Source organism: Vipera berus (genome assembly GCF_964194415.1).
Source record: "Vipera berus genome assembly, chromosome: W".
In the NCBI taxonomy this organism is placed as follows: Eukaryota; Metazoa; Chordata; class Lepidosauria; order Squamata; family Viperidae; genus Vipera; species Vipera berus.
In genome coordinates this window covers 51,697,972-51,719,436 of record NC_138210.1, presented here as the reverse complement: position 1 = coordinate 51,719,436, position 21,465 = coordinate 51,697,972, and the positions used below count along the sequence as shown (strand labels likewise).

Genomic DNA, 21,465 nt, shown 5'->3' with positions numbered 1-21,465 from the left:
GAAGAAGGGGACGACAGAGAATGAGGTGGCTGGATGGAGTCACTGAAGCAGTAGGCGTGAGCTTAAATGGACTCCAGAAGATGGTAGAGGACAGGAAGGCCTGGAGGAATGTTGTCCATAGGGTCGCGATGGGTCGGACACGACTTCGCAACTAACAACAACAACAAAATTGAAGAGAGAAACAGGGTGAAGGTTATCTGAAGATAAAGAAAAAGTTTGTTAGTATAAATTGGGGTCTGGTGTAATCTCTTTAGTAAACTCTAAACAACCCTTTTCCTTGCAATTTATGCCTCTTCTGATGTCAGACCTCATTTTAATGAACACGTGTGATGTTATGGGATGCAAATGTATAACATGCTTGCCCAGATGTAACTGATTTCCTATGCAAAGGGAGGTAACTTTTATCCTGTCCAGTCAACTTTCCTCTTGGAATTTTCTTTGTTATGCTAACTATAAAAGGTGTTGTAAGCTAAAGATCTGGGTTCCCTCTTTGACTGAGAGGAATCCCTTTTGTCTGAATATTCTGATAAATTGCAATAAAATGATGTCTCCGTTTGTCTCATTGGAAAATATGCACGCCGAGGCGTGAGCCATATTTGGCCATCAATTTGGCGAATAGCCAGCCAGCAGAATTTTGCCTCTGAGCAATGATTTCCAGTCAAAGGTAAGGAATAGGTAGGTGCACCCCTGGATTTTTTTTTCAGGGCCTTTCTTTTGTCTTTCACTGGACACATTGCCTCAAAGGTGCTTTTTTTTAAAAGGAAGATCATGAATTATAAAAGGGCACTAAACCATTGAGCAGGCTTCCATCCAAATGAAGTTTATTCAAAAGAAATTTGGTGAGTGTTGAACTGTTAACTTTTCTTTTAGTTTCTAGTGAGTTCACTAGATGACTCTGAAAAGAGGTAAATCTTTTGAGTCTGTTGATATTCTAATGAGCAAAGTAAAAGTTCTTTAGTTGATCCTGGAGAGACTGAAATCTCCCGGATCTGGTAAAACAATTTGGGGCCCACATGGCATGGAAAGCCATGAGGAAAGAAAAGTGTTGTTCTTCCCACCTGGGATTGAGCAGGTAAATTTAGCCTGTCTGAATGGGAAGTTGGAAAATTAAATACTCAATTTGGATGTGACTTCTGTTGATGTGTCTCTATAATAATTTTCTTGAAGCTAGCAGGATTCGAATGGAATTAAAACTAAATTGAATAGAAAAGAGAAAGGGCTTGTTAAAAGTGTGTGCGCATGTATGGGAATCTGAAGGTACCTTTGGATATGTTTACATAAATATTCCTTTACCTATGTATAATTCCAATTGGACAGTGAAACAAAAATGAAAGAAAAGGGAAAAAAAACTGTTGACATGTTTGGCCAGCCAACAAATCAAAAATTGGGCTTCTCAGCTTGGCTTAAAGCAGTGATGAACAGATAGGCAGTAGTTAGCCCCCTCCCCCATTACATTTTTATCAGAACCACTCATTGCATTTTCTTCACTGCCCGGAGAACAAGCCACAAGTTGCCCCAGGAAAGAAAAAATTGGAAATTTAAAAGGGACAAAAACCTCCACAGGTCTGGGAATAATGTTAAATGGTTGTGTGTGTGTGTGTGTTAAGTCATTTCTAAGACCTGGGAAGGAGGGCTAGTTAGCCTTTTCTTAGTAATTAGAAAGACAATAGAATGTGTTAAATGTGTTAAACAGAATGGGGATGATCCCATAGAATGGAAAGATGTTGGTATATGTAAGTCAGGGGTCTTCGAACTTGGCCCTTTTATGACTTGTGGACTTGAAGTCCACAAGTCATAAAAGGGCCAAGTTTGAAGACCGCTGATGTAAGTGGAACACGAGAGAGATTGAGACATAGTGGGGAGTTTTATGCCGGGATGAAAGGCGAAAACTTTGATCTTTTATTTTGTGAGAGAACATAGTGAGTTAAGTTGATAACTCACCGCCCTGAGTCCTTCGGGAGAAGGGCGGTATACAAATAAAATAATAATAATAATAATAATAATAATAATAATAATAATAATAATAATAATAATAATTGTTATTATTGTTATTATTTTATAGAAAACTCATAGAAAATTACTTATTTCTTTCCCCTCTCCTGGGGGGGGTGGGAAATGCATTCACTGCCCCCAACCTTTTCTAACTGGGATGTGTGGGACAAAGGAAGGAATGAAAGTGGATGTAAGAAATCTGTTATTAGTGCAAAATTTTGTTTTGAAAATTTTCTGTTCTATTACCAAAATCAAGCCAAAACTTGATTTTTAAAAGCTAGAAAAAACACCATTTTAAGCTGAAATTTAATCACGAATCTCATTCTGGCATCCGTTTTTATATTTGGGTAAAAAAAAATTCGCCGCCTGGGCACAAAAATCCCTGACCCTGGCATCAGGAATTTCCTTCCTGGGACACCAAAAAAAGCTTGATTTTTAAAAACTAGAAAAAGCACCATTTTCAAGCATGAATTTTGGCTAACTCATTGGTTACATAGTATTTGAGATCTTTTCTGAAGGGATTATTTCCTATTTCCCCCTTTCTTAAATTAAGAAACCTCTGGATGTTTGTGGGTGATTGTTTTGGAGATTTTTTTCCCCTACACCTTGGTAACTTTTGAGTAATTTCTTTCTTTCTGCAAAAGTTCTAAGGGATGTAGTTAAGATTAACTGCTGGACAGAATGTTCAAGGTAATGCAAATCTCATTCTGCCTTTGAAATTGTATCTGAGTAGGAAAGGGGTTTTTTTTCCCTTGTTCCTTTTAACCCCTTTTTTTCTGCTGACAATTTTTGCCTGAGAAGGGAGGGATGATTGTCTCCAGAAACTCTGTGTGCTTCATTATTGGAGATTTTTGAGAGAAAATTGGACAACATTTTTCTGTAGGGGGTTAGACCAGAAGACCTTTAAGGTCCCACCCAACTCTGATATTCTGTTTGGGTGTGTGTGTGTCAAACTTCAATGATTTTCCTTTGCATTTTAGTCTGGATTTATGTTTAATAATGCATTTGAGGGCATTCTTTTTTTTATTGAAAAGTTTTAAAATACATTTTATCTTTAACAATCCCCCCCTCCCCCCACCCCTACCTATCCCTCCCTACCCCTTCCCCCCTTTCCCTCTCCCCCCCCCCCCCCCGACTTCCCAGAGCTAAGTACAAGGTATAAAAACAAAGAACAATCATAAACATCCATATGCTACCAACAATAAATTCTTAAATCTATCACTCTCTAGCTCATATAAGATAACTACAAGCAATACTAATATTACATATAAAAAGAAAAGAAAATAGAAAGGAAGACTTATTCAAATGCTAAATGAAACTTTTTAGTCCCATATTTGTTCTGGATATATTCAATCCATTTTTTCCACTCCATAATATAACGTTCTTGCGAATGATCTTTCAAATAAGCCGAGATCTTTGCCATTTCCGCCAGGTCAGAAACCTTTAAAGTCCATTCTTCTATAGTCGGCAGTTCCTCCTTCTTCCAATACTGACCTATTAAAAGCCTTGCTGCTGTAACTAAATTTAACATCAACTTAGTGTCCACAACAGTAGCATCTGTAATTATACCCAACAAAAACAATTGCGGACAAAACTTTATCCTTTGCTTGAAGATCTTCTGCATATTCCACCAAATTTTTATCCAAAAAGCCTTAACCTTTTTGCAGGTCCACCATATGTGAAAATATGTTGCATCTTCGCCACCACACCTCCAGCATTTTGGCTGATAATTCGGATACATACTTGCAAGCTTTTTAGGATCTAAATGCCATCTATAAAACATTTTATAAAAGTTCTCTCTTAGGTTTTGAGCTTGTGTAAATTTTACGTTCCTCACCCAGATCTTTTCCCACGTATCCATTGTAATAACTTCTTGGATATTCTGGGCCCATTTTATCATACAATCTTTAACAAGTTCTGTTTCTGAGTCAATTTCTATCAATGCAAGATATATTCGTTTGATATGTGCTGGACCCTGATTTCTAATTTGCTTTATCAAATTTTCGTCAGTCATTGCAAAACCAGTTTTCTGATCTTCTTTCCACCTGGCCCGTAACTGAGTATATTGAAACCAAGTTTGAACAATCTTCTCATCTCGCAAGAGGTTATACGATTTTAAACACCAGACACCTCTTTCCAAGCTTAAAATCTCCTTATACGTAGTCACGTCATGTTTGAAACCAACATTTACCGGTATGTTTTCTATTGCGTGTTTTGGAATTGCCCACAATGGCATCTTGCAGTCTAACTTATGTCTATACTTCTTCCAAACTCTCAACAATGCCTGTCTTAGAATATGCACTTTAAATACATTATCTACCTTCTTATCATACAACAAATTTGAGGGCATTCTTGTCAAAGGAGCAATCCTGTGAAATTATTTTTTACAGCATGTTTTTTTTGAACCCTTTGCGACTGTAAAAGAGATGATTAATTGCTGTATACTGTATGTGCTCAATTTGTTTTCCTTTTCCTTGGAGCCAAGGAGGGGAAGGGAAACCTTTATAGAGAACCAATTTGGTCTCGTGGTTATGGCCACAAGCTACAAAGCTGGAGAACTGAGTTCAAATCCTGATTTGGCCATGAGGGCCGGCTGGGTGATTTGGGGCTGGTTATTTTTTCCCCCTCAGCTCTAGGAGGGAGGCATTGGTAAGCAATGCCTGTATCTGTTGTGAAAGAAAAACTGTCGGTATCACCTCCTAGGGCCTAGGCCAGGGGTCGGCAACCTCGGCTCTTTTATGACTCGTGGACTTCAACTCCCAGAATTCCACGAGTCATAAAAGAGCCGAGGTTGCCAACCCCTGGCCTAGGCCATGGGTAGGCAACCTTGGCTCTTTTATGACTTCAACTCCCAGAATTCCTGAGCCAGCCATGCTGAGGGGAAAGGAAGAGTTTCCATGCTGGCTCAGGAATTCTGGGAGGAGAGGGTTTTCATAGAAAGAAAACGTAAATCCAAGGGTTTGTGTGAAAGGAAGAATCTGTTTTGCTGCCGGTGGACACAACTGAAAGTTATAGCAACAGAACAGAAAATGCCTGTTTACGTCAATATGGAACCCAAGTGGAAATACCAATAGATGGGTGGTGAGTGCTAATAGAACACTGGCTCCCTAATGACTAATGACTGTCTTTTGATTTGGTGGATTTTAATAAGAACTTGTGCGGAGAAATTACAGCTACTTTGCAAAGAGTTCTCCACACTACCGAAATCTATACAACAATGGACTTGGTTACGCTTTTCCTGCTGATCATTACAGACGCTGAACAGACTGATCACCACTTCAGCTACAACAAGGTTGGCACTGCTGCATTACCATGCAACTGATTGACTTTGGCCTGGGACCGATGCTATGTTAGCTTAAGGGAACAGTGGGATGGTGAACATTTGGGTGTTGATTTGTTTGTATGTAACTATTTACATGCATGCATTCATTTATTATGTGAATTTCTTTTTTGATGCTCCATGCATTTGAAATGTATTTACAGGCTAATTACACCTTAGAACAACCCATCAAGTGACCCTCCAGGAAATACTTGCGGAAGACTGGGCGTAGGAGATTGTGAGGGTAGTAACTTGTGGGGATAATTGGCCTTGGATTTACGTTTTCTTTCTATGAAAAGATTTCTTGCTCCATAGCACAGCACAGCATGGAATATGCTGAACAAGAGGGCCAATATTACACTTAGGTCACCTATTGACTGAAGGCTAATTTTTTTTCTTAAAATGTCCTCTACCCTTGTACGTTTTAGAGCTAGCAGATTCCTGAGTGTGTATACCACTTATGGAGGGCATCCCTTTTTGTTGGGAGTTCCTTAATTCTTCATGGCCCCAGTTATTTTTCTTGATGTATCTTATTTAGTCACTAGGATGACTCAAGGTGTATACTTCTTGCGTACATCGCAAGTTCCACCCCCCCCACACACATAATGGTCAGTGCGTACTGAAATTGAACTTTTAACGTCTTTGTCATGTTGAAAACACCAGACCAACTCCAAAGGATGATTAATTTTGGATGTGTGGGCCTACTGCTTATATGGTGTTGCCTTATACATGGTATTTGCCTGGTTTGAGATTGTTCAATAGGCATTGCCTTTCTCATTTCTGCATTGCTTGTATTTTATGCCCATCTTATTGACGATACCATTCGGATAATACCAACTTAAGTTTCAAATTGCTTTTTGACCCCACACGGCCCTAGATTTTTTTTATGGGCAAACATAAGAGGTGTGTGTGCATTCACTACTTCTGGTTCTTATGCCCATTACCAGAGTTAGGTTTGTTTGTTTTTTTTACATTTTCACTTAGGCTATGTTTTATATTGTATCATGTGTTGATACCTCTTTTTTCACATTTTCCAAAATGAAATTTACTCTTTTCTGGTTGTCTTATCTTGACATAATTGACACCACTTTTTTTGGTGTTTGTTATTTTGATTTCTATATTAGGGATTTTACTTTGTTCCATCTTACTTGGCTGCTTGCTCTGTATTGTGTCATTTTTGTGAGATGTTTTCCACAAGGCTTCTATTCCTTCTTTCTTGAATTGCTTCTTCTGCACACTTGGTCCCCGATACTGTTGGCCCAAAATGCATTATTAAACACACACAAATTTGTCTATTCTACCACTGCTTGGTTTAGGAAAAACGTGTCATTGTATCTACTTAAAATTGGAGTAGCAATTAAATGAGGAAGATATATAAGTAGGAAAAATTTTTTATCCTAATGGAACAACAAAATCTGGTGGAATAAAATTATCATCAGTTCCAGTGAAAGAGAACATTTGTAGCTCAGGGTTGAAATGAGGGGCCATTGGTGCTCTCTTCAGTGGTTGACTGATGATGTTACCTAATTTGGGTAGTAAAATGTCCGCAAGAAAGCAAGCTTGGAGAAAAGCAAGGACTCCTCAAATATCAGGCCAAGTGCAGACCAAGTGCTCCTATCGCAGTTCGATATATATACTTTTAAATGCAGGTACCACTGTATGGAGGGACGCGGTGGCTCAGTGGGTTAGGACACTGAGCTTGTCGATCAGAAGGTTGGCAGTTTGGCGGGTTGAATCCCGAGTGCCGCATAACAGAGTGAGCGCCTGTTACTCGTCCCAGCTTCTGCCAACCTAGCAGTTCGAAAGCACGTAAAAATGCAAGTAGAAAAAATAGGGACCACTACGGTGGGAAGGTAACAGCATTCCGTGCACCTTTGGCGTCTAGTCATGCCGGCCACATGACCACGGAGACGTCTTCGGACAAACGCTGGCTCTTCGGCTTTGAAACGGAGATGAGCACCGGCCTCTAGAGTTGGAAACGACTAGCACGCATGTGCGGGGGAACCTTTACCTTTACCTATACCTTACCACTGTATTATTTATTTATTTATTTTAATCCCATTTATATCCCGCCCTTCTCCGAAGACTCAGGGTGGCTTATATGAGAACCGGTTTGGGATGGTGGCTAAGGGCGCAGGCTGGAAACCTAAAGAGCAAGAGTTCTCGTTCCACTTTAGGCAAAGCCAGCTGAATAACTTTGTGGCCAGTCTCTCTCCACCACAGAAAGAGGGCAGTAGTAACTCACTTCTGAAAATGTTGCCAAGAAAAAAAAACAACGGCAAGGACCTGTCCAGGCAATTGTGAAGAATCAAGGTTAACTTAAAGGTAGATAAATGATGTACGAAGTCCTTAAAATCCAGAGGTGACTGCATTTTTTATCACTGTTGTCTCTCTCTTTTATCACTGCTACCCACACATGTTCTTGTTAAAATAGCATTTTGGAATGTTCCTTGCATAAACGTTTCTGCCAATGTATGTCTGGAAATGCTGTATCCAATCTTAATACAAGGGCCTATCAATCTGAGCTTGGTTTCCAGGTCTTGGAAGTCTTTTTTAACAATTGACTACGAAAAATAGGATTTGTGGGAATGGAAATATAAAATATATTTATTTATTTGTTTGTTTGTTTTGATTTATATACCGCCCTTTTCCCGAAGGACTCAGGGCGGTTTACAGGGCAAATTAAAACAGTGCAGTGTACAAATTAAAATTAAATTAAATTAATAGCCCCAAAACAGTTTAAAATTTAAAATTAAAACCTGAAAACCCCTCAGTCCAGGTCGGCTAAGTCAAATATTGAGGACATTAGGTTAAGGAAAAGATCTAATAAGTATCTCAGTTAGAAACATCGAAAACTGATAGCAGAAAAAGACTCAGTTGTCCATTGAGTCTGCCTTTTGAGGGTTTTTTTTGTTTGTTTTCTTTAAATTTTTATTTTTATTTTTTTGGATGATAGATATGTTTATCTTAAACATATTTACACTCAGTTATTGATAATTGACCCACACTACCTGTGCTGGAAATTGCTTCCAAGCTTCCACTACTCTTTCTGTGAAATAATACTTTCTAATATGACTTTTGAACTTCCCTCCTTGAACAAGCCTCCAGTTTGAGGTTATGCCCCCGTGTTCTTGATCAAGTCTTCTTTTGTGTACAGATACGAAGACATCAGAGTAGTTTTTAGAAAAAAAATCAAAGAAGCTACTCATGTAATCCTGTACAGCAACCTTTCTTTCTTATGTATTGGATGGTTTTACTCAATTCATGTAGGATAGGGGTGTCAAACTCAATTTCATTGAGGGCCACATCAACATTGCGGTTGCCCTCGGGGGGGGGGCAGGGTGGGTGTGGCCAGGGTGGGGCATGGCCTACTAGGTGGGTGTGGCTGGAGTGTGTATGGCCTACTGGGTGGGCGTGGCCAGCTCTACATCGTTCGCATCAAGGGTGCCTATGGGGGCCTGGGCAGAAGTGGGACAGATCTGGGGGTCTCTGGCAGAAGGAGGGTCTCTGGGCCAGGGCCAAGGCAGCGGGGGCCGTTCCCTCACTGTTTCCAGGATGGCTTCGGGGGCCACACGAAACCACTTCGCGGGCCGGATCTGGCCCCCGGGCCTTGTGTTTGACATGTCTGATGTAGGAGATACAGTAACAGCCAATCACCTTTTCAAATGTAGATTCTGAAAGATCCAGAACTGGATGAGAAACATTCATATGCTCATTTTTTCCCCTTCTCCCATAAGAGGCTACACAGAGAACAGGTAAATGTGGGATTAGATTTATGCTTTGCTAACTGTACCCAGAAACTTCAACTGTAGCATCTGAAATTAAGAAAAGGACAAACAACCTGGCTTAGGCAGATGCTATGAGTGAAAGCTGAACTAAATATTCTAGGATAAGAGTAGCTGCTTGAGGAATCTCCCCGTCCCCTGGAAAAGAAGAGAAATAACAGACAACAGGTTTATTTTTAAAGCAGGAAACTTTATTACAATAATTTAATAGAAAAAAAAACCCCCCACAGTTTAAATAAATTATGCAAATACAAAATTACAATAATTAATTCAAGATGACCTCCTCCAGGGAGGGGAGGATATACTGAAAGAGGATTTGGGGAGCTGCAGGAAAACTTGAGTCCATTACACATTAGTCGATTACAATCTCAACTCTCTCCCCTATTGCCATTATTCGGCACTTCCAAATAGATTCCATCAAGTTAGAGGATTAAAGGGCTGTTGGAATGCCCTGTAGTAATTTGCTACATCTAACGTGAAACAGCGTACCCATTCCCACAGGAAACAGAAGGAGAGTTCAAATAGCGTGGTAGGTTGGACAGGGGTGATAAAGGGTGAAGTATTGTGGGGTTCCAAAGAAATGAATTTTCTAACAAACCTTGCATCCGATTGTGGCCAGGAGCCTTGGGAACATTTCATATATATATATATGGCATATGCCTACTAAACTAAAGGTGAAAAGCATTTTAAAAGATACCTTATATTGTGAGTGGGTGGAGACTTCAGATGAAATTTGGATTCAGTTGTATCAGAAGGCAAAGATAACATTGGAAGAGTCCACTAAAATGTAGACTGCAGAATTAGTTAAATGTTATTATCATCTAGATAATATTATCTAGATAAGCACCCTGCTTGAGATAGCTGAGAAAGAAATGGAAAAACAGATTGACTAGGTTCCAAAATGGCAGTCATTAAATGGTGTAAGTCCAAAGTTAAATTAAGACAGGTGTTTTGACTTATATATTTGACTTTATATCTACTTTGATAGTAAAAATGTTCTGTGGATATAAAGTTTATAGCAGCCTTTAAGGAACTGTAAAGCCATCAGACTAGGGATGGTTAGAACAGAGCTAAAGGGGAGTCTGTTTTCTGGAAGGAAAGCAATCAGATTAAAGAAGTTGTGAAGGGAGGACCACAATCTTAAATTTGTGTATACTGTGAAGATTACAAGACAGACTGATTGGGCTGGCTGGGGAGAAAAGGCCAGATATTAAGACTTGAATCAATAATTAGAACATTCCAATAAATTATAGGGCAGACCAAGGCCTTTTATTGTCACAGTAGTAGGTGGGAAGGGGGAGATGTGCTCAAAGAAATGGGATTTTTTTTTAAAAGAAAAGACCCCAAACAGAAAGGACACAAACACCATAGAGGACCTCTTGGATGAAACAGTAAAGGGAAAAAAAAGATCCTCCTTTGGCACGGAAGAATTGGAGTGATGAAGACCCTGGAGACAAGGCCGGATCAGTCTTTGAAAACAGCCTGGTGGCCATGAGGACGTTCATCATGCATAATGTGTCTGCGGACATGAATACGCCGGACGCGGTGCTCCCGCCCGTCTTCATCATCGCCAGCACGGAGGGGGCCTCCGCCTCCACCTGCAACTCCCCCAGTGGCCTCCAGGAGGGCCTTGTCTGGCACCCGTGGTGTCTCATAGATCAGGATGTTCAGCGTTTCTTCAAAGATCCGGGCTTCGGGAAACTCAACCTGTACACCCAGAGAAAGCAAGATGAAGCAAGTCTAAGCATCCCCGTGGAGTCCCTGTTCAAACTGGAAGCAGTGTAATTAACCTCTAGTAATATGCGCACTGGGTTAGGATGCTGAGCTTGTCGATCAGAAGGTCAGCAGTTTGGCAGGTCAAATTCCGAGTGCCGCGTAACAGTGAGTGCCTGTTACTCGTCCCAGCTTCTGCCAACCTAGCAGTTCGAAAGCACGTAAAAATGCAAGTAGGAAAATAGGGACCACTACGGTGGGAAGGTACCAGTGTTCCATGCGCCTTTGGCGTCTAGTCATGCCGGCCACATGACCATGGAGACGTCCTCGGACAAGCGCTGGCTCTTCGGCTTTGAAACGGAGATGAGCACCGGCCCCTAGAGTTGGAAACGACTAGCATGCATGTGCGGGGGAACCTTTACCTTTAATATGCTCGATAGCAGGGGCTGAAGAACGCAAACTAACTCCTGCCTTGTGTCCTTCCTGTGAGTTTAAGCATCTTGTTAGCTATTGCAAGAACAAAATTCTAGACTGGGCAGGCTTCTAGTTTAGTCTTCTTACACGTTTGATTGGATTTAGGACAGGAAAATATACAGTATTTTCTTTTAAGATCATAGCTTACATTTCCATATCAAGATACCAAAACATACAGGTAGTCCTCGAATTACAACTGTAATCAAGCTGGAATTAACAGTTGTAAGTCACGCTGATTAGGCGGGTCATCCTATGACTGACTCAGTTTTATGAGTTTTTTCCCCCCCTATAGTGGTTGTTCAATGAATCACCAAAGTTGTTAAGCAAACCCATTATCCGCAGTGGGCACTGGAAGTAAACACCGTTTTTGGCAAAAGACGTTGTAAATTGTGGTCATGTGACCACAGAGCACTGCAAAGGGCCATAAACAGGGACCTATTGCTGAGTGTCTAAAATGCAATCTTGTGACTTGGGGGGGGGAGAGCAGCTGATAAAACTTTAAATCTGGGTCATAAGTATGTTTTTTTTGGGGTGGGGCGGGCTCCTGTAACTCTGGTCACCAAACGACTGGTCGCAAGTTGAGGACTACCCGTATTAGAACATCAAAGCTTCGTATTTGGAGTCCTGAGGACTGACCCAACACCTTACCTTGGTCTGCTTCTTTTCGGTGGCATAGACAATGGAAGTACAGCAAACCTCCGCAATCTTGCGGCCCTGCCCATAGAATGACCAACAGCAGATCTCATCCCCAAGAACGTCCTTGATGAAAAGCACCCGTCCATTGAACCTCAGAGCTAGTTTGTCAAACAGTTCAATATTCTTCAGTAAGTTGTCATCAGAGTTACTTTGGGGGGGGAGGGGTCGGGGGGGGAGAAAGAAGAAAACAGTGGTGTAGAAACTACGAAAGAAACGGGACTAGTGGATGACCTGGGAGATAGCAAAAATCCCAAGGTCATCCTATTCTGACAACAGGACCATAGCTTACCTGGTATAGGAATACTTGTTGTTACTTCTGTTGTGCAGTAACTTCACCACAGGCTGAAAGGAAGGCGAGAGACACAGATGAATTGAAGACCATCAGCCCTCTCGCTAAGAGAGACAGCAGAGCAAACTAGATCTTCCCTCATAATGGGGATGGAGACTGCGTTTACAAGAACTCTCTCACCTTGATACCTTGATATATGAGGACGTGCATCCAAGACACGCAAGTTTGCCTGATCTCTATGACTTCCTGAAGAAAAACCTGTGTGCCTTCTCGGCCTCCTTACCTTCAAACATCTTGAGATGATCTGCTGCTCTTCCTTGGGAGATGTCACCATGGGGATATGGCAGAGAGGATCATAGGCTTTGCTTTTTTGCTAGGAAGGAGAGAAATTATTTTTTCACTTTTTTGCTAGGAAGGAGAGAAACAGAAATATTTTTCTAGACTTTCTATTCATTATTTACCGATTTACTAAACAGATTCATAAGGTAAAGGTTCCCCCGCACATGCGTGCTAGTCGTTTCCGACTCTAGGGGCCAGTGCTCATCTCCGTTTCAAAGCCGAAGAGCCAGTGCTTGTCCGAGGACATCTCTGTGGTCATGTGGCTGGCATGACTAGATGCCAAAGGCGCACAGAACGCTGTTACCTTCCCACCGTAGTGGTCCCTGTTTTTCTACTTGCATTTTTACGTGCTTTTGAACTGCTAGGTTGGCAGAAGCTGGGATGAGTAACAGGCGCTCACTCTGTTACGTGGCACTCGGGATTCGACCCGCCAAACTGCCGACCTTTTGATCGACAAGCTCAGCGTCCTAACCCACTGAGCCACCAAAGATTCATACATCATGCTAAAACACGATTTGTGAAATCGTCATTTGTTGAATAAGCTATAATTGACTGGGTCCACAAAAGCTGTTAAGCCATAAGCGATGGTTTAGAAAACATAACCACTGTGTTTGCACAAGAGCTAACGCTCAATTAAAGAAATTGTACCACAGTGCAGAGTAATGTGTAAACCAATGTTTTTCAAACCTGGCAACTTTAAGACGACTGGACTTCCAATTCCCAGAATTCCCCAGCTAACATTCAGTCTGGGGATTTCTGGAAGCTGAGGTCCATACATCATACAGTTGCCAAATTTGAAAAACACTGATGTAAACCAAGTTAGTATATGCTCAAGGAAGATTTAGAATTAAAATTAAAGGCATATAGCAGGCATGTGAAACCTTTTGGCTTGCCTGAGCTGCATTAAGTGAAGAGGAATTGTCATGGGTCACGTATAAAATATATAACATAGTTAATGTATATAAATGGACATAATCTTAAATGTTTATGATTTTATTGGGCTGCACTACTAGCTGTCCAGGGCTGCACGTGGCTTGTGAGCTGGACACACCTGGCATAGAGTCTAACAGAAATTTTAAAAGGGAACTGCAAGTAACACTTGAAAATTATATGCTTTTTTAATATGTCCAGTTCTCCTTCATACTCAATATAAACATATACAAAAATGGGAGAAAATATGTAATATGAATGTAGGTAGGTACCCATGCTTTTCATGTAATATCTGGGCAATTATTTCTCTCTCTCTCTCTCTCTCTCTCTCTGCCCTTTACCCTTTTTTATATTTCAACCGCAATGTTATGAAGTAGGTATGGTTGAGACAGTAGTATTAACTCAAGAGTCAATCAGGGTGCTTCCATGACTAAAGGGGGAACCACTTAGCTAGCATCTTCCTCACTATAGCGGCCCAGCTTTTGGGCTGAGAGGAGACTGGCTCAGAGTTACCCAGTGAGCTTCTAGGACTGAGGATGGACTAGAAGTTGGGTCTCCAACTTGTAGTCCAATAACGGAACCACTGCATCACCCTCCGTGTATTTACAAATGAGACAATAATGGCTGGATGATGCTAGAAGATACTACTGAGGATAGGACCCAAGTGAAAGCACGTTCTGGTAAAAGAGAGGAACCCTTGGCCATTGGTCCTTCTAGGTGGACAGGACAGATCCCACTTCCCTCTCTTGTCATCTCTTCTAAGGAGTGGAAGTCAAGGAAGTCATTGGGCCTTCTAATTTCTCAGCCCAGCCACCCTCACCTGTAGTGCAAGCTGACAGTCCTCAACCAAACCTTGGATCAGATAGTACCGGGCTTCACACAACACTTCTTCCAGCTCCCGCTGGGATTCTGGAAGAGATACTGAGCCGTCTCGCAAATAATTCAGAATAGTTCCAAAGTGGCGGCCACTTCGGTCAATCAAGATCCAACCTGGAAAAGCAGTTAATTTTAAAGTTAAAGATGCTGTAGACCAGGCTTTCCTAGGCTTGGCAACTTTAAAATATATGGACTTCAACTCCCAGAATTCAACAGCCAAGCCATGCAGGCCGGGGAATTCTAGGCACTGAAGTCCACCGGTCTTCAAAGTTGTCAAGGCTGAAAAACCCTTCTGCAGAGTGAAGGATCTACATAGGCAACTTCCCCATTCTAAAATGGCTTAAGAGGAGAAGATACAGTTATTATTTGCATTGATACGACATTGTGTTGATGGTAGAAGAATCAGTTCTTGTTTAAATTAATTCTAGGCTTACAATGGACTTTATCTCAAAAAAAAGAAAAGAAAATGTAACAAACCTAGACCTAACAGAATCTTCTTTTTTTTAATGAATCTACTTTGGATGTTATGTCTTGGCAAGTGGCAGTATTTAGTTGACCTTGTCTGGCCTTGGATGGGATATCTCCAGGAAGTATCAAGCAAGGCTGGATGGGGAATTCTGGGAGTTGAAGTCCACACCTCTTAACAGTTGCTAAGGTTAGAAAAGCCTGCTCTCCCAGAATAAATATGGGACTAAAAAGTTTCACTTAGCATTTGAATAAGTACTGGATTTATATGATGTATAACTAGCTTGTAGTTATTTTATTAAGAGTTAAAGTGCGATAGAATTTAATATTTTATTGTTGTTTGCATATTTTAGATTATGTTTGTTTGTATTTTTATACCCTGTATTTAGCTCTGGGAAGTCGGAGGGGGGGGAGGGGATGGGAGGGGAAAGTTGGGGAGGTTTGGGGAGAGGGGAGGGGGATGGGAGGGGTTTTGTATTTAAAAATGTACTGTGAAACTTTTCAATAAAAAAAAGAAAAGAGAAAAGCCTGCTCTAAAATACGTCACCCTGAAATTGTCTAAGGGCTCCCTGGGAACCACGCTGGATGAATCCCCAATGCAATCTCCATCATGTAGAAAATCCAATTCCTAGCTGTGGGAGAGATGGGGCAAGCTGAGGCTCATACCTTCACTGTCGGTGAGGACTTCCATTCGGCCACTGAACATGGCCTTGAGCATCGTGTCTTGCTTGGTCAGGGTCTGCACGGTGGTGTAATGCAGAGATCCTCCCACGTTCAGCTTGACGTACTTGCTGCTGGGATTCAGGGGCTTGAGGTCCAAAGTCATCTCGGTTACCCCACCCCTGCCATCCCGTCGGTGCTGTGTTGGGACCAGCGGAGCACAACTCTCCAGGGGCGGGGATGGATCAGACGTGGCCTCAGCTGACATAGCCAGCTTCAGAAATGAGAAAGACAGTTCGTTTTCGTTTTTTAGTTTGTTTTTAAAGAAGAAACAAGATGCAGCCTTGGAAATCCTCCCGGCAAATTTATTTCCAATGTTATTTGGCTAAATGTCTCCCTGCAGCTCTGCCATTATCACCTCCCCCACTTTATATGAGCCCTCTGCAAGAAAAAAACTGGGTTAATTCCGTAAGACAGGAAGCAGTAATGGATACCATTCAAGCTTACAGGATCTGCTTTATACTTTACTAACTGGAACCAAATAGGAAGTACAGGCAGTCCTCAACCTGAGACCACAATTGAGCCCAAAACTTCTGTTGCTAAGTGAATCAGTTGTTATTTTGCCCAATTGTATGACCTGTCTTGCCACCGTTGTTAAGTGAATCACTGCACATTAAATTAGTTGCACGGTTGTTAAGTGCATCTGGATTCCCCTTTGACTTTGCTTGTGAGAAGGTTGCAAAAAGTGATCGCATGACCCTGGGACATGGCCACGGTCATAAGTATGAGTCAGTTGCCAAGCATTTGAATTTTGATCACATGACCCTGGGGATGCAGTAATGGTCGTAAGTGTGAAAAATGGTCCTGTCACTTTTCCCAGTGATGTTGTAACTTCGAACGGTCACTAAACCAACTGTAAGTCGAGGACTACCTGTAATCCCTTTGGCTAAGAGTTCAGAAACAGAACGCTTGAGGTGACCCATCATACTAAGCCACATAGTGACTTGCTTGTCTGACACTGGGCCAAACCAACCAAGTGATGTTTAGTCACCATATCTAAACCCGAGGTAGAGCAGGAATGTACGAGATCAGACATAAACGCAATCAAGGAACTAGCGATCAGTGCCAGAACCACCCCACCAATCTTTTCACACACAAATCCCATTTTCCCTCTCCCTCCCCTCCCCCCTCCCAGGATCCTAACTGAAAGGAACTGTCTGTAGGTTTCAAGAGTGATGGAGCCACCTTCCCACCCCATGCTCTTGCCCTCCAGAGATGCTGGCACTGAATGGCCGCGATCCATCCGGCTACGCTGGTTGTCAGACATTACAGGAGTTGGTCCGGAGAGCACCAATCTGGGGAGAGAGATATTAGAAGATGGGGTCCTCCTAGAGATCTAGCACACCGATCTAGCACACCCCAACCTACCTTCTGCCTTCGGCTTCTGCGTGACACTCCACACACCTGGCACCGCTAATGGGAAACAATGGCTTTGCCTTCAACTTTGGGCTAACTGCTCTTTGCCCCAACAAACATCCCTGCCCACCAGGATCATTTCCTTTTATTGCCTGGCTCCACCCTGCTTGCCCCAGCCCAACCCAGCCCTGGTGCTCTCTAGATGTTACTGTATTCATTTTCATGCCTGCCCAACCACCAGGCTGTCTTTTATTCACTCTTGCATTATTTATTATTACTGTTATTGATTTTCTTGAGCAACTGCTCTGGGATCTTGGGGTGTGCCAAGCCTGTGAGAAAAGCAGGATATTAACGTATAACGGAAATAGGTTGACAGCATCGGCTATGAACAAGTCCATTTTCTAAGTCTAACCCTATTTAAGTCCTCTGAGCTCCTTTCGCCAACCTTTATGCCTGCATTGGCCCCACAACAGCTTGCTTCTCCTATGGGGGGGCTTCTTTTCCACTCAGGGCGACAAATCTTGAGTGCAATTCCCGGCCAGATGGTCGGAGTTGCGGCGGGGAAAGGATGGCGGATCTGGGCTGCAGAAACCAGAACTACCACTAGATGGCAGCAAACGATTGAGGTTCCTTATGCTCCTTTGCTGCCATCTAGTGGTAGTTCTGGTTTCTGCAGCCCAGATCCGCCACCCTTTTCCCGCCGCACCCCGACCTCGCCCACCCACCACCTGATCCACTCACCTCCCCCAGGGCAGCAGGGTGGGCTCAAGCCAGGCCCCTCCCCTTCAGCCCCGCCTGGACTCCGGGGCAGCAGCTCCGCAGGGTGCTTCAACCAAAGAGAAAGAGGAACGGAGGGCGACAGTGCGCATGCTCACAAACGCCCCGTCGCGCCCCCCCCCGCCCCTCCGCGGAACAGTTACTCTATACATCCGGGTACCGGCCGCTTAAACCAGACAGGCGGGTTGATTTTTTTTTTCCTTCACCCTGCCGCGGGTGGCTATACAGCTGCGCCTGCGCAGAAAGTGAAATCGCGTCCGCAGTGAAGGGTCAAAAGAAACGGAGTGATGGAAGACTAAGTCAATCGAGGTTGCTGGGGAGCGCATGCGCATGCGGCAGCTAGTAGCCGCAAGTGGTATTAGCGCTATCAGAGGGGTAGGTGGGCAACCTCTCTCTCTCCACCCCCCCCTCTGCGCATCCGGGCGGTGCCTCCACCGTCTTTTTCATTAGGCAACATGGAGGGGAGGGTCTTAAATGTGACCCCGGATTGATTTTATAAGTTGTGTGACGCGAAAAGTCAACATCTTGAGTAATCGTACTTGCGCACATCATTTTTGGTTTTTCCTTCCGACGTTGGTAAACTAGGGTTGGGGCCACGCAGGACGAATTTAATGACCCCTCCGCTCCCAGATTTAATTTAATCTGTGGAGGTCATTACATTTTGGGATGCCTACACATCTGTATTTTGCGTGATCCAGATTATGAGTACATTGTTGTTAGCTGCAAAGTCGTGTCCGACCCATTGCGACCCTATGGACAATGTTCCACCACGCCTTCCTGTCCTCTACCATCTTCTGGAATCCATTTAAGCTCATGCCTCCTGCTTCAGTGACTCCATCCAGCCACCTCATTCTCTGTTGTCCCCTCCTTCTCTTGCCCTCAACCTTTCCCAGCATTAGACTCTTCTCCAGTGAGTCCTTCCTTCTCATTAGGTGGCCAAAGTATTTGAGTTTTAGCTTCAGGATCTGGCCTTCTAAAGAGCAGTCAGGGTTGATCTCTAGGACTGACCGGTTTGATCGCCTTGCAGTCCAAGGGACTCGCAGGAGTCTTCTCCAGCACCAGAGTTCAAAGGCCTCAATTCTTTGGTGCTCAGCCTTTTTTATGGTCCAGCTTTCACTGCCATACATTGCAACTGGGAAGACCATAGCCTTGAATATACAGACTTTTGTTGACAGGGTGATGTCTTTGCTTTTTAGTGTGGTGTCTAGATCTGCCATGGCTTTCCTCCCCAGGAGCAAGCGTCTTTTAATTTCTTGGCTGCAGTCCCTGTCTGCGGTGATCTTGGAGCCCAGGAAAATAAAATCTGTCACTACCTCCATTTCTTCCCCATCTATATGCCAGGAATTGAGAGGGCCTTGGTTTTCTTAATGTTAGGTTTCAAACCCAGGTTTTGCACTCTCCTTCACCCGCAACAAGAGGCTCTTTAGTTCTTCTTCAGTTTCTGCCATTAGAGTGGTATCATCTGCATATCTTAGGTTGTTGATATTTCTTCCGGCAATCTTATTTCCTACTTTTGATTCATCTAGCCCTGCCTTTCTCATGTTGTGCTCTGCATATAAGTTAAATAGGCAGGGCGACAGTATACAGCCTTGCCGGACTCCTTTCCCAATTTTGAACCAATCAGTGGTTCCGTGTCCAGTTCTCACTGTTGCTTCTTGGCCCGCATATAGGTTTCTCAAGAGACAAATAAGATGGTCTGGTACGCCCATCTCTTTAAGAACTTGCCACAGTTTGTTATGATCCACACAATCAAAGCCTTTAGCATAGTCAATGAAGCAGAAGTAGATGTTTTTCTGGAACTCCCTAGCTTTCTCCATGATCCAACGTATGTTGGCAATTTGATCTCTAGTTCCTCTGTCTCTTCGAAATCCTGCCTGTACTTCTGGTAGTTCTCAGTCCACATACTACTGGAGTCTAGCTTGTAGGATTTTAAGCATAACTTTGCTAGCATGAGAAATGAATGCAATGGTGCGGTAGTTTGAACATTCTTTGGCAGTGCCTTTCTTTGGAATTGGAATGTAAACTGATCTTTTCCAATCCTGTGGCCACTGTTGAGTTTTCCAAATTTGCTGGCAAATTGAGTGTAGCACTTTTACTGCATCGTCTTTTAAGATTTTGAATAGCTCAGCTGGAATACTGTCACCTCCACTAGCTTTGTTGTTGCTCAGCTTTTCTAAGGCCCACTTCACTTCACATTCTAGGATGTCTGGCTCGAGGTCAGTGACCACCTCATCGTGGTTATCAGGGACGTTAAGCTCATTCTTGTATAGTTCTTCTGTGTAATTTTGCCACCTCTTCTTAATCTCTTCTGCCTCTGTTAGGTCCCTGCCATTTTGGTCCTTTATCATGCCCATTTTTGCATTAAACATTCCCTTCATCTCTCCAATTTTCTTGAAAAGATCTCTGGTCCTCCCTATTCTATTGTTTTCTTCTATTTCTTTGCACTGTTCATTTAAGAAGGCATTCTTATCTCTTCTAGCTATTCTCTGGAATTCTGCATTCAGTTGGGCGTGTTTTTCTTTTTCTCCCTTGCCTTTCACTTCCCTCCTTTCCTCATCTATTTGCAAAGCTTCCTCAGACAGCCATTTTGCTTTCTTGCATTTCTTTTTCTTTGGGATGGTTTTGGTTGCTACCTCTTGTACAATGTTGCGAACCTCCGTCCATAGTTCTTCAGGCACTCTATCAGATCTAATTCCTTAAATCTATTTGTCACCTCTACTGTATATTCAATGGGGATATGATTTAATTCATACCTGAGTGGCCTAGTGCTTTTTCCTACTTTCTTCAGTTTAAGCCTAAACTTTGCAATGAGAAGCTCATGGTCTGAGCCACAGTCAGCTCCTGGTCTTGTTTTTACTGACTGTATAGAGCTTCTCCATCTTTGGCTGCAGAGCATATAGTCAGTCTGATTTCTGTGTTGATCATCTGGTGATGTCCATGTGTAGAGCTGTCTCTTGAATTGTTGGAAAAGAGTGTTTGCTATGACCATCGTATTCTCTTGACAAAATTCTATCAGCCTGTGCCCTGCTTCATTTTGTACTCCAAGGCCAAACTTGCCTGTTATTCCGGTTATCTTTTAGCTTCCTACTTTAGCATTCCAATCCCCCATGATGGTAAGGACATCATTTTTGGGTGTTAGTTCTATAAGGTGCTGTAGGGCTTCATAGAACTGGTCAATTTCATCCTCTTCAGCCCTGGTGGTTGGGGCAAAGACTTTGACTACTGTGATATTGAATAGTTTGCCTTGGATTCGAACTGAGATCATTCTGACATTTTGGGGATTGTATCCCAGTATTGCTTTTCCTACTCTTTTATTGACTATGAAGGCTACTCCATTTCTTCTGAGGGGTTCTTGCCCACAGTAGTATACCTGATGGCCATCTGAATTAAATTCACCCATTCCTGTCCATTTTAGTTCGCTGATACCTAAGATGTCGATGTTCAGTCTTGTCATCTCTTGTTTGACCACGTCCAGCTTGCCTTGATTCATGGATCTTACATTCCAGGTTCCTATGGAGAAAAAATCTTTACAGCATCGGACTTTCCTTTCACCACCAGACACATCCACAGCTGAGCGTCCTTTCGGCTTTGGCCCAGTCGCTTCATTCTTTCTGGCGCTACTAGTACTAGCCCTCTGCTCTTCCCCAGTAGCATATTGGACACGTTCTGACCTGAGGGGCTCATCTTCCAGCGTCATATCGTTTTGCCTTTTGGTACTGTCCATAGGGTTTTCA

General features: G+C 42.8%; 1 protein-coding gene across 1 annotated transcript; it reads right to left on the bottom strand.

Annotated features, from left to right (window-relative positions):
- Positions 1 to 9,271: 9,271 nt before the first annotated feature.
- Positions 9,272 to 17,798, bottom strand: LOC308676147 (BTB/POZ domain-containing adapter for CUL3-mediated RhoA degradation protein 1-like). Its single transcript, XM_081341891.1, has 7 exons — positions 17,696 to 17,798; positions 15,545 to 15,812; positions 14,358 to 14,527; positions 12,552 to 12,641; positions 12,269 to 12,321; positions 11,932 to 12,127; positions 9,272 to 10,803 (listed from the first exon to the last, which is right to left on the bottom strand). Exons 2-7 carry the CDS (start codon positions 15,804 to 15,806, stop codon positions 10,561 to 10,563), a joined length of 1,014 nt encoding a protein of 337 aa, XP_081198017.1. The 5' UTR covers positions 15,807 to 15,812; positions 17,696 to 17,798; the 3' UTR covers positions 9,272 to 10,560.
- Positions 17,799 to 21,465: the final 3,667 nt, after the last annotated feature.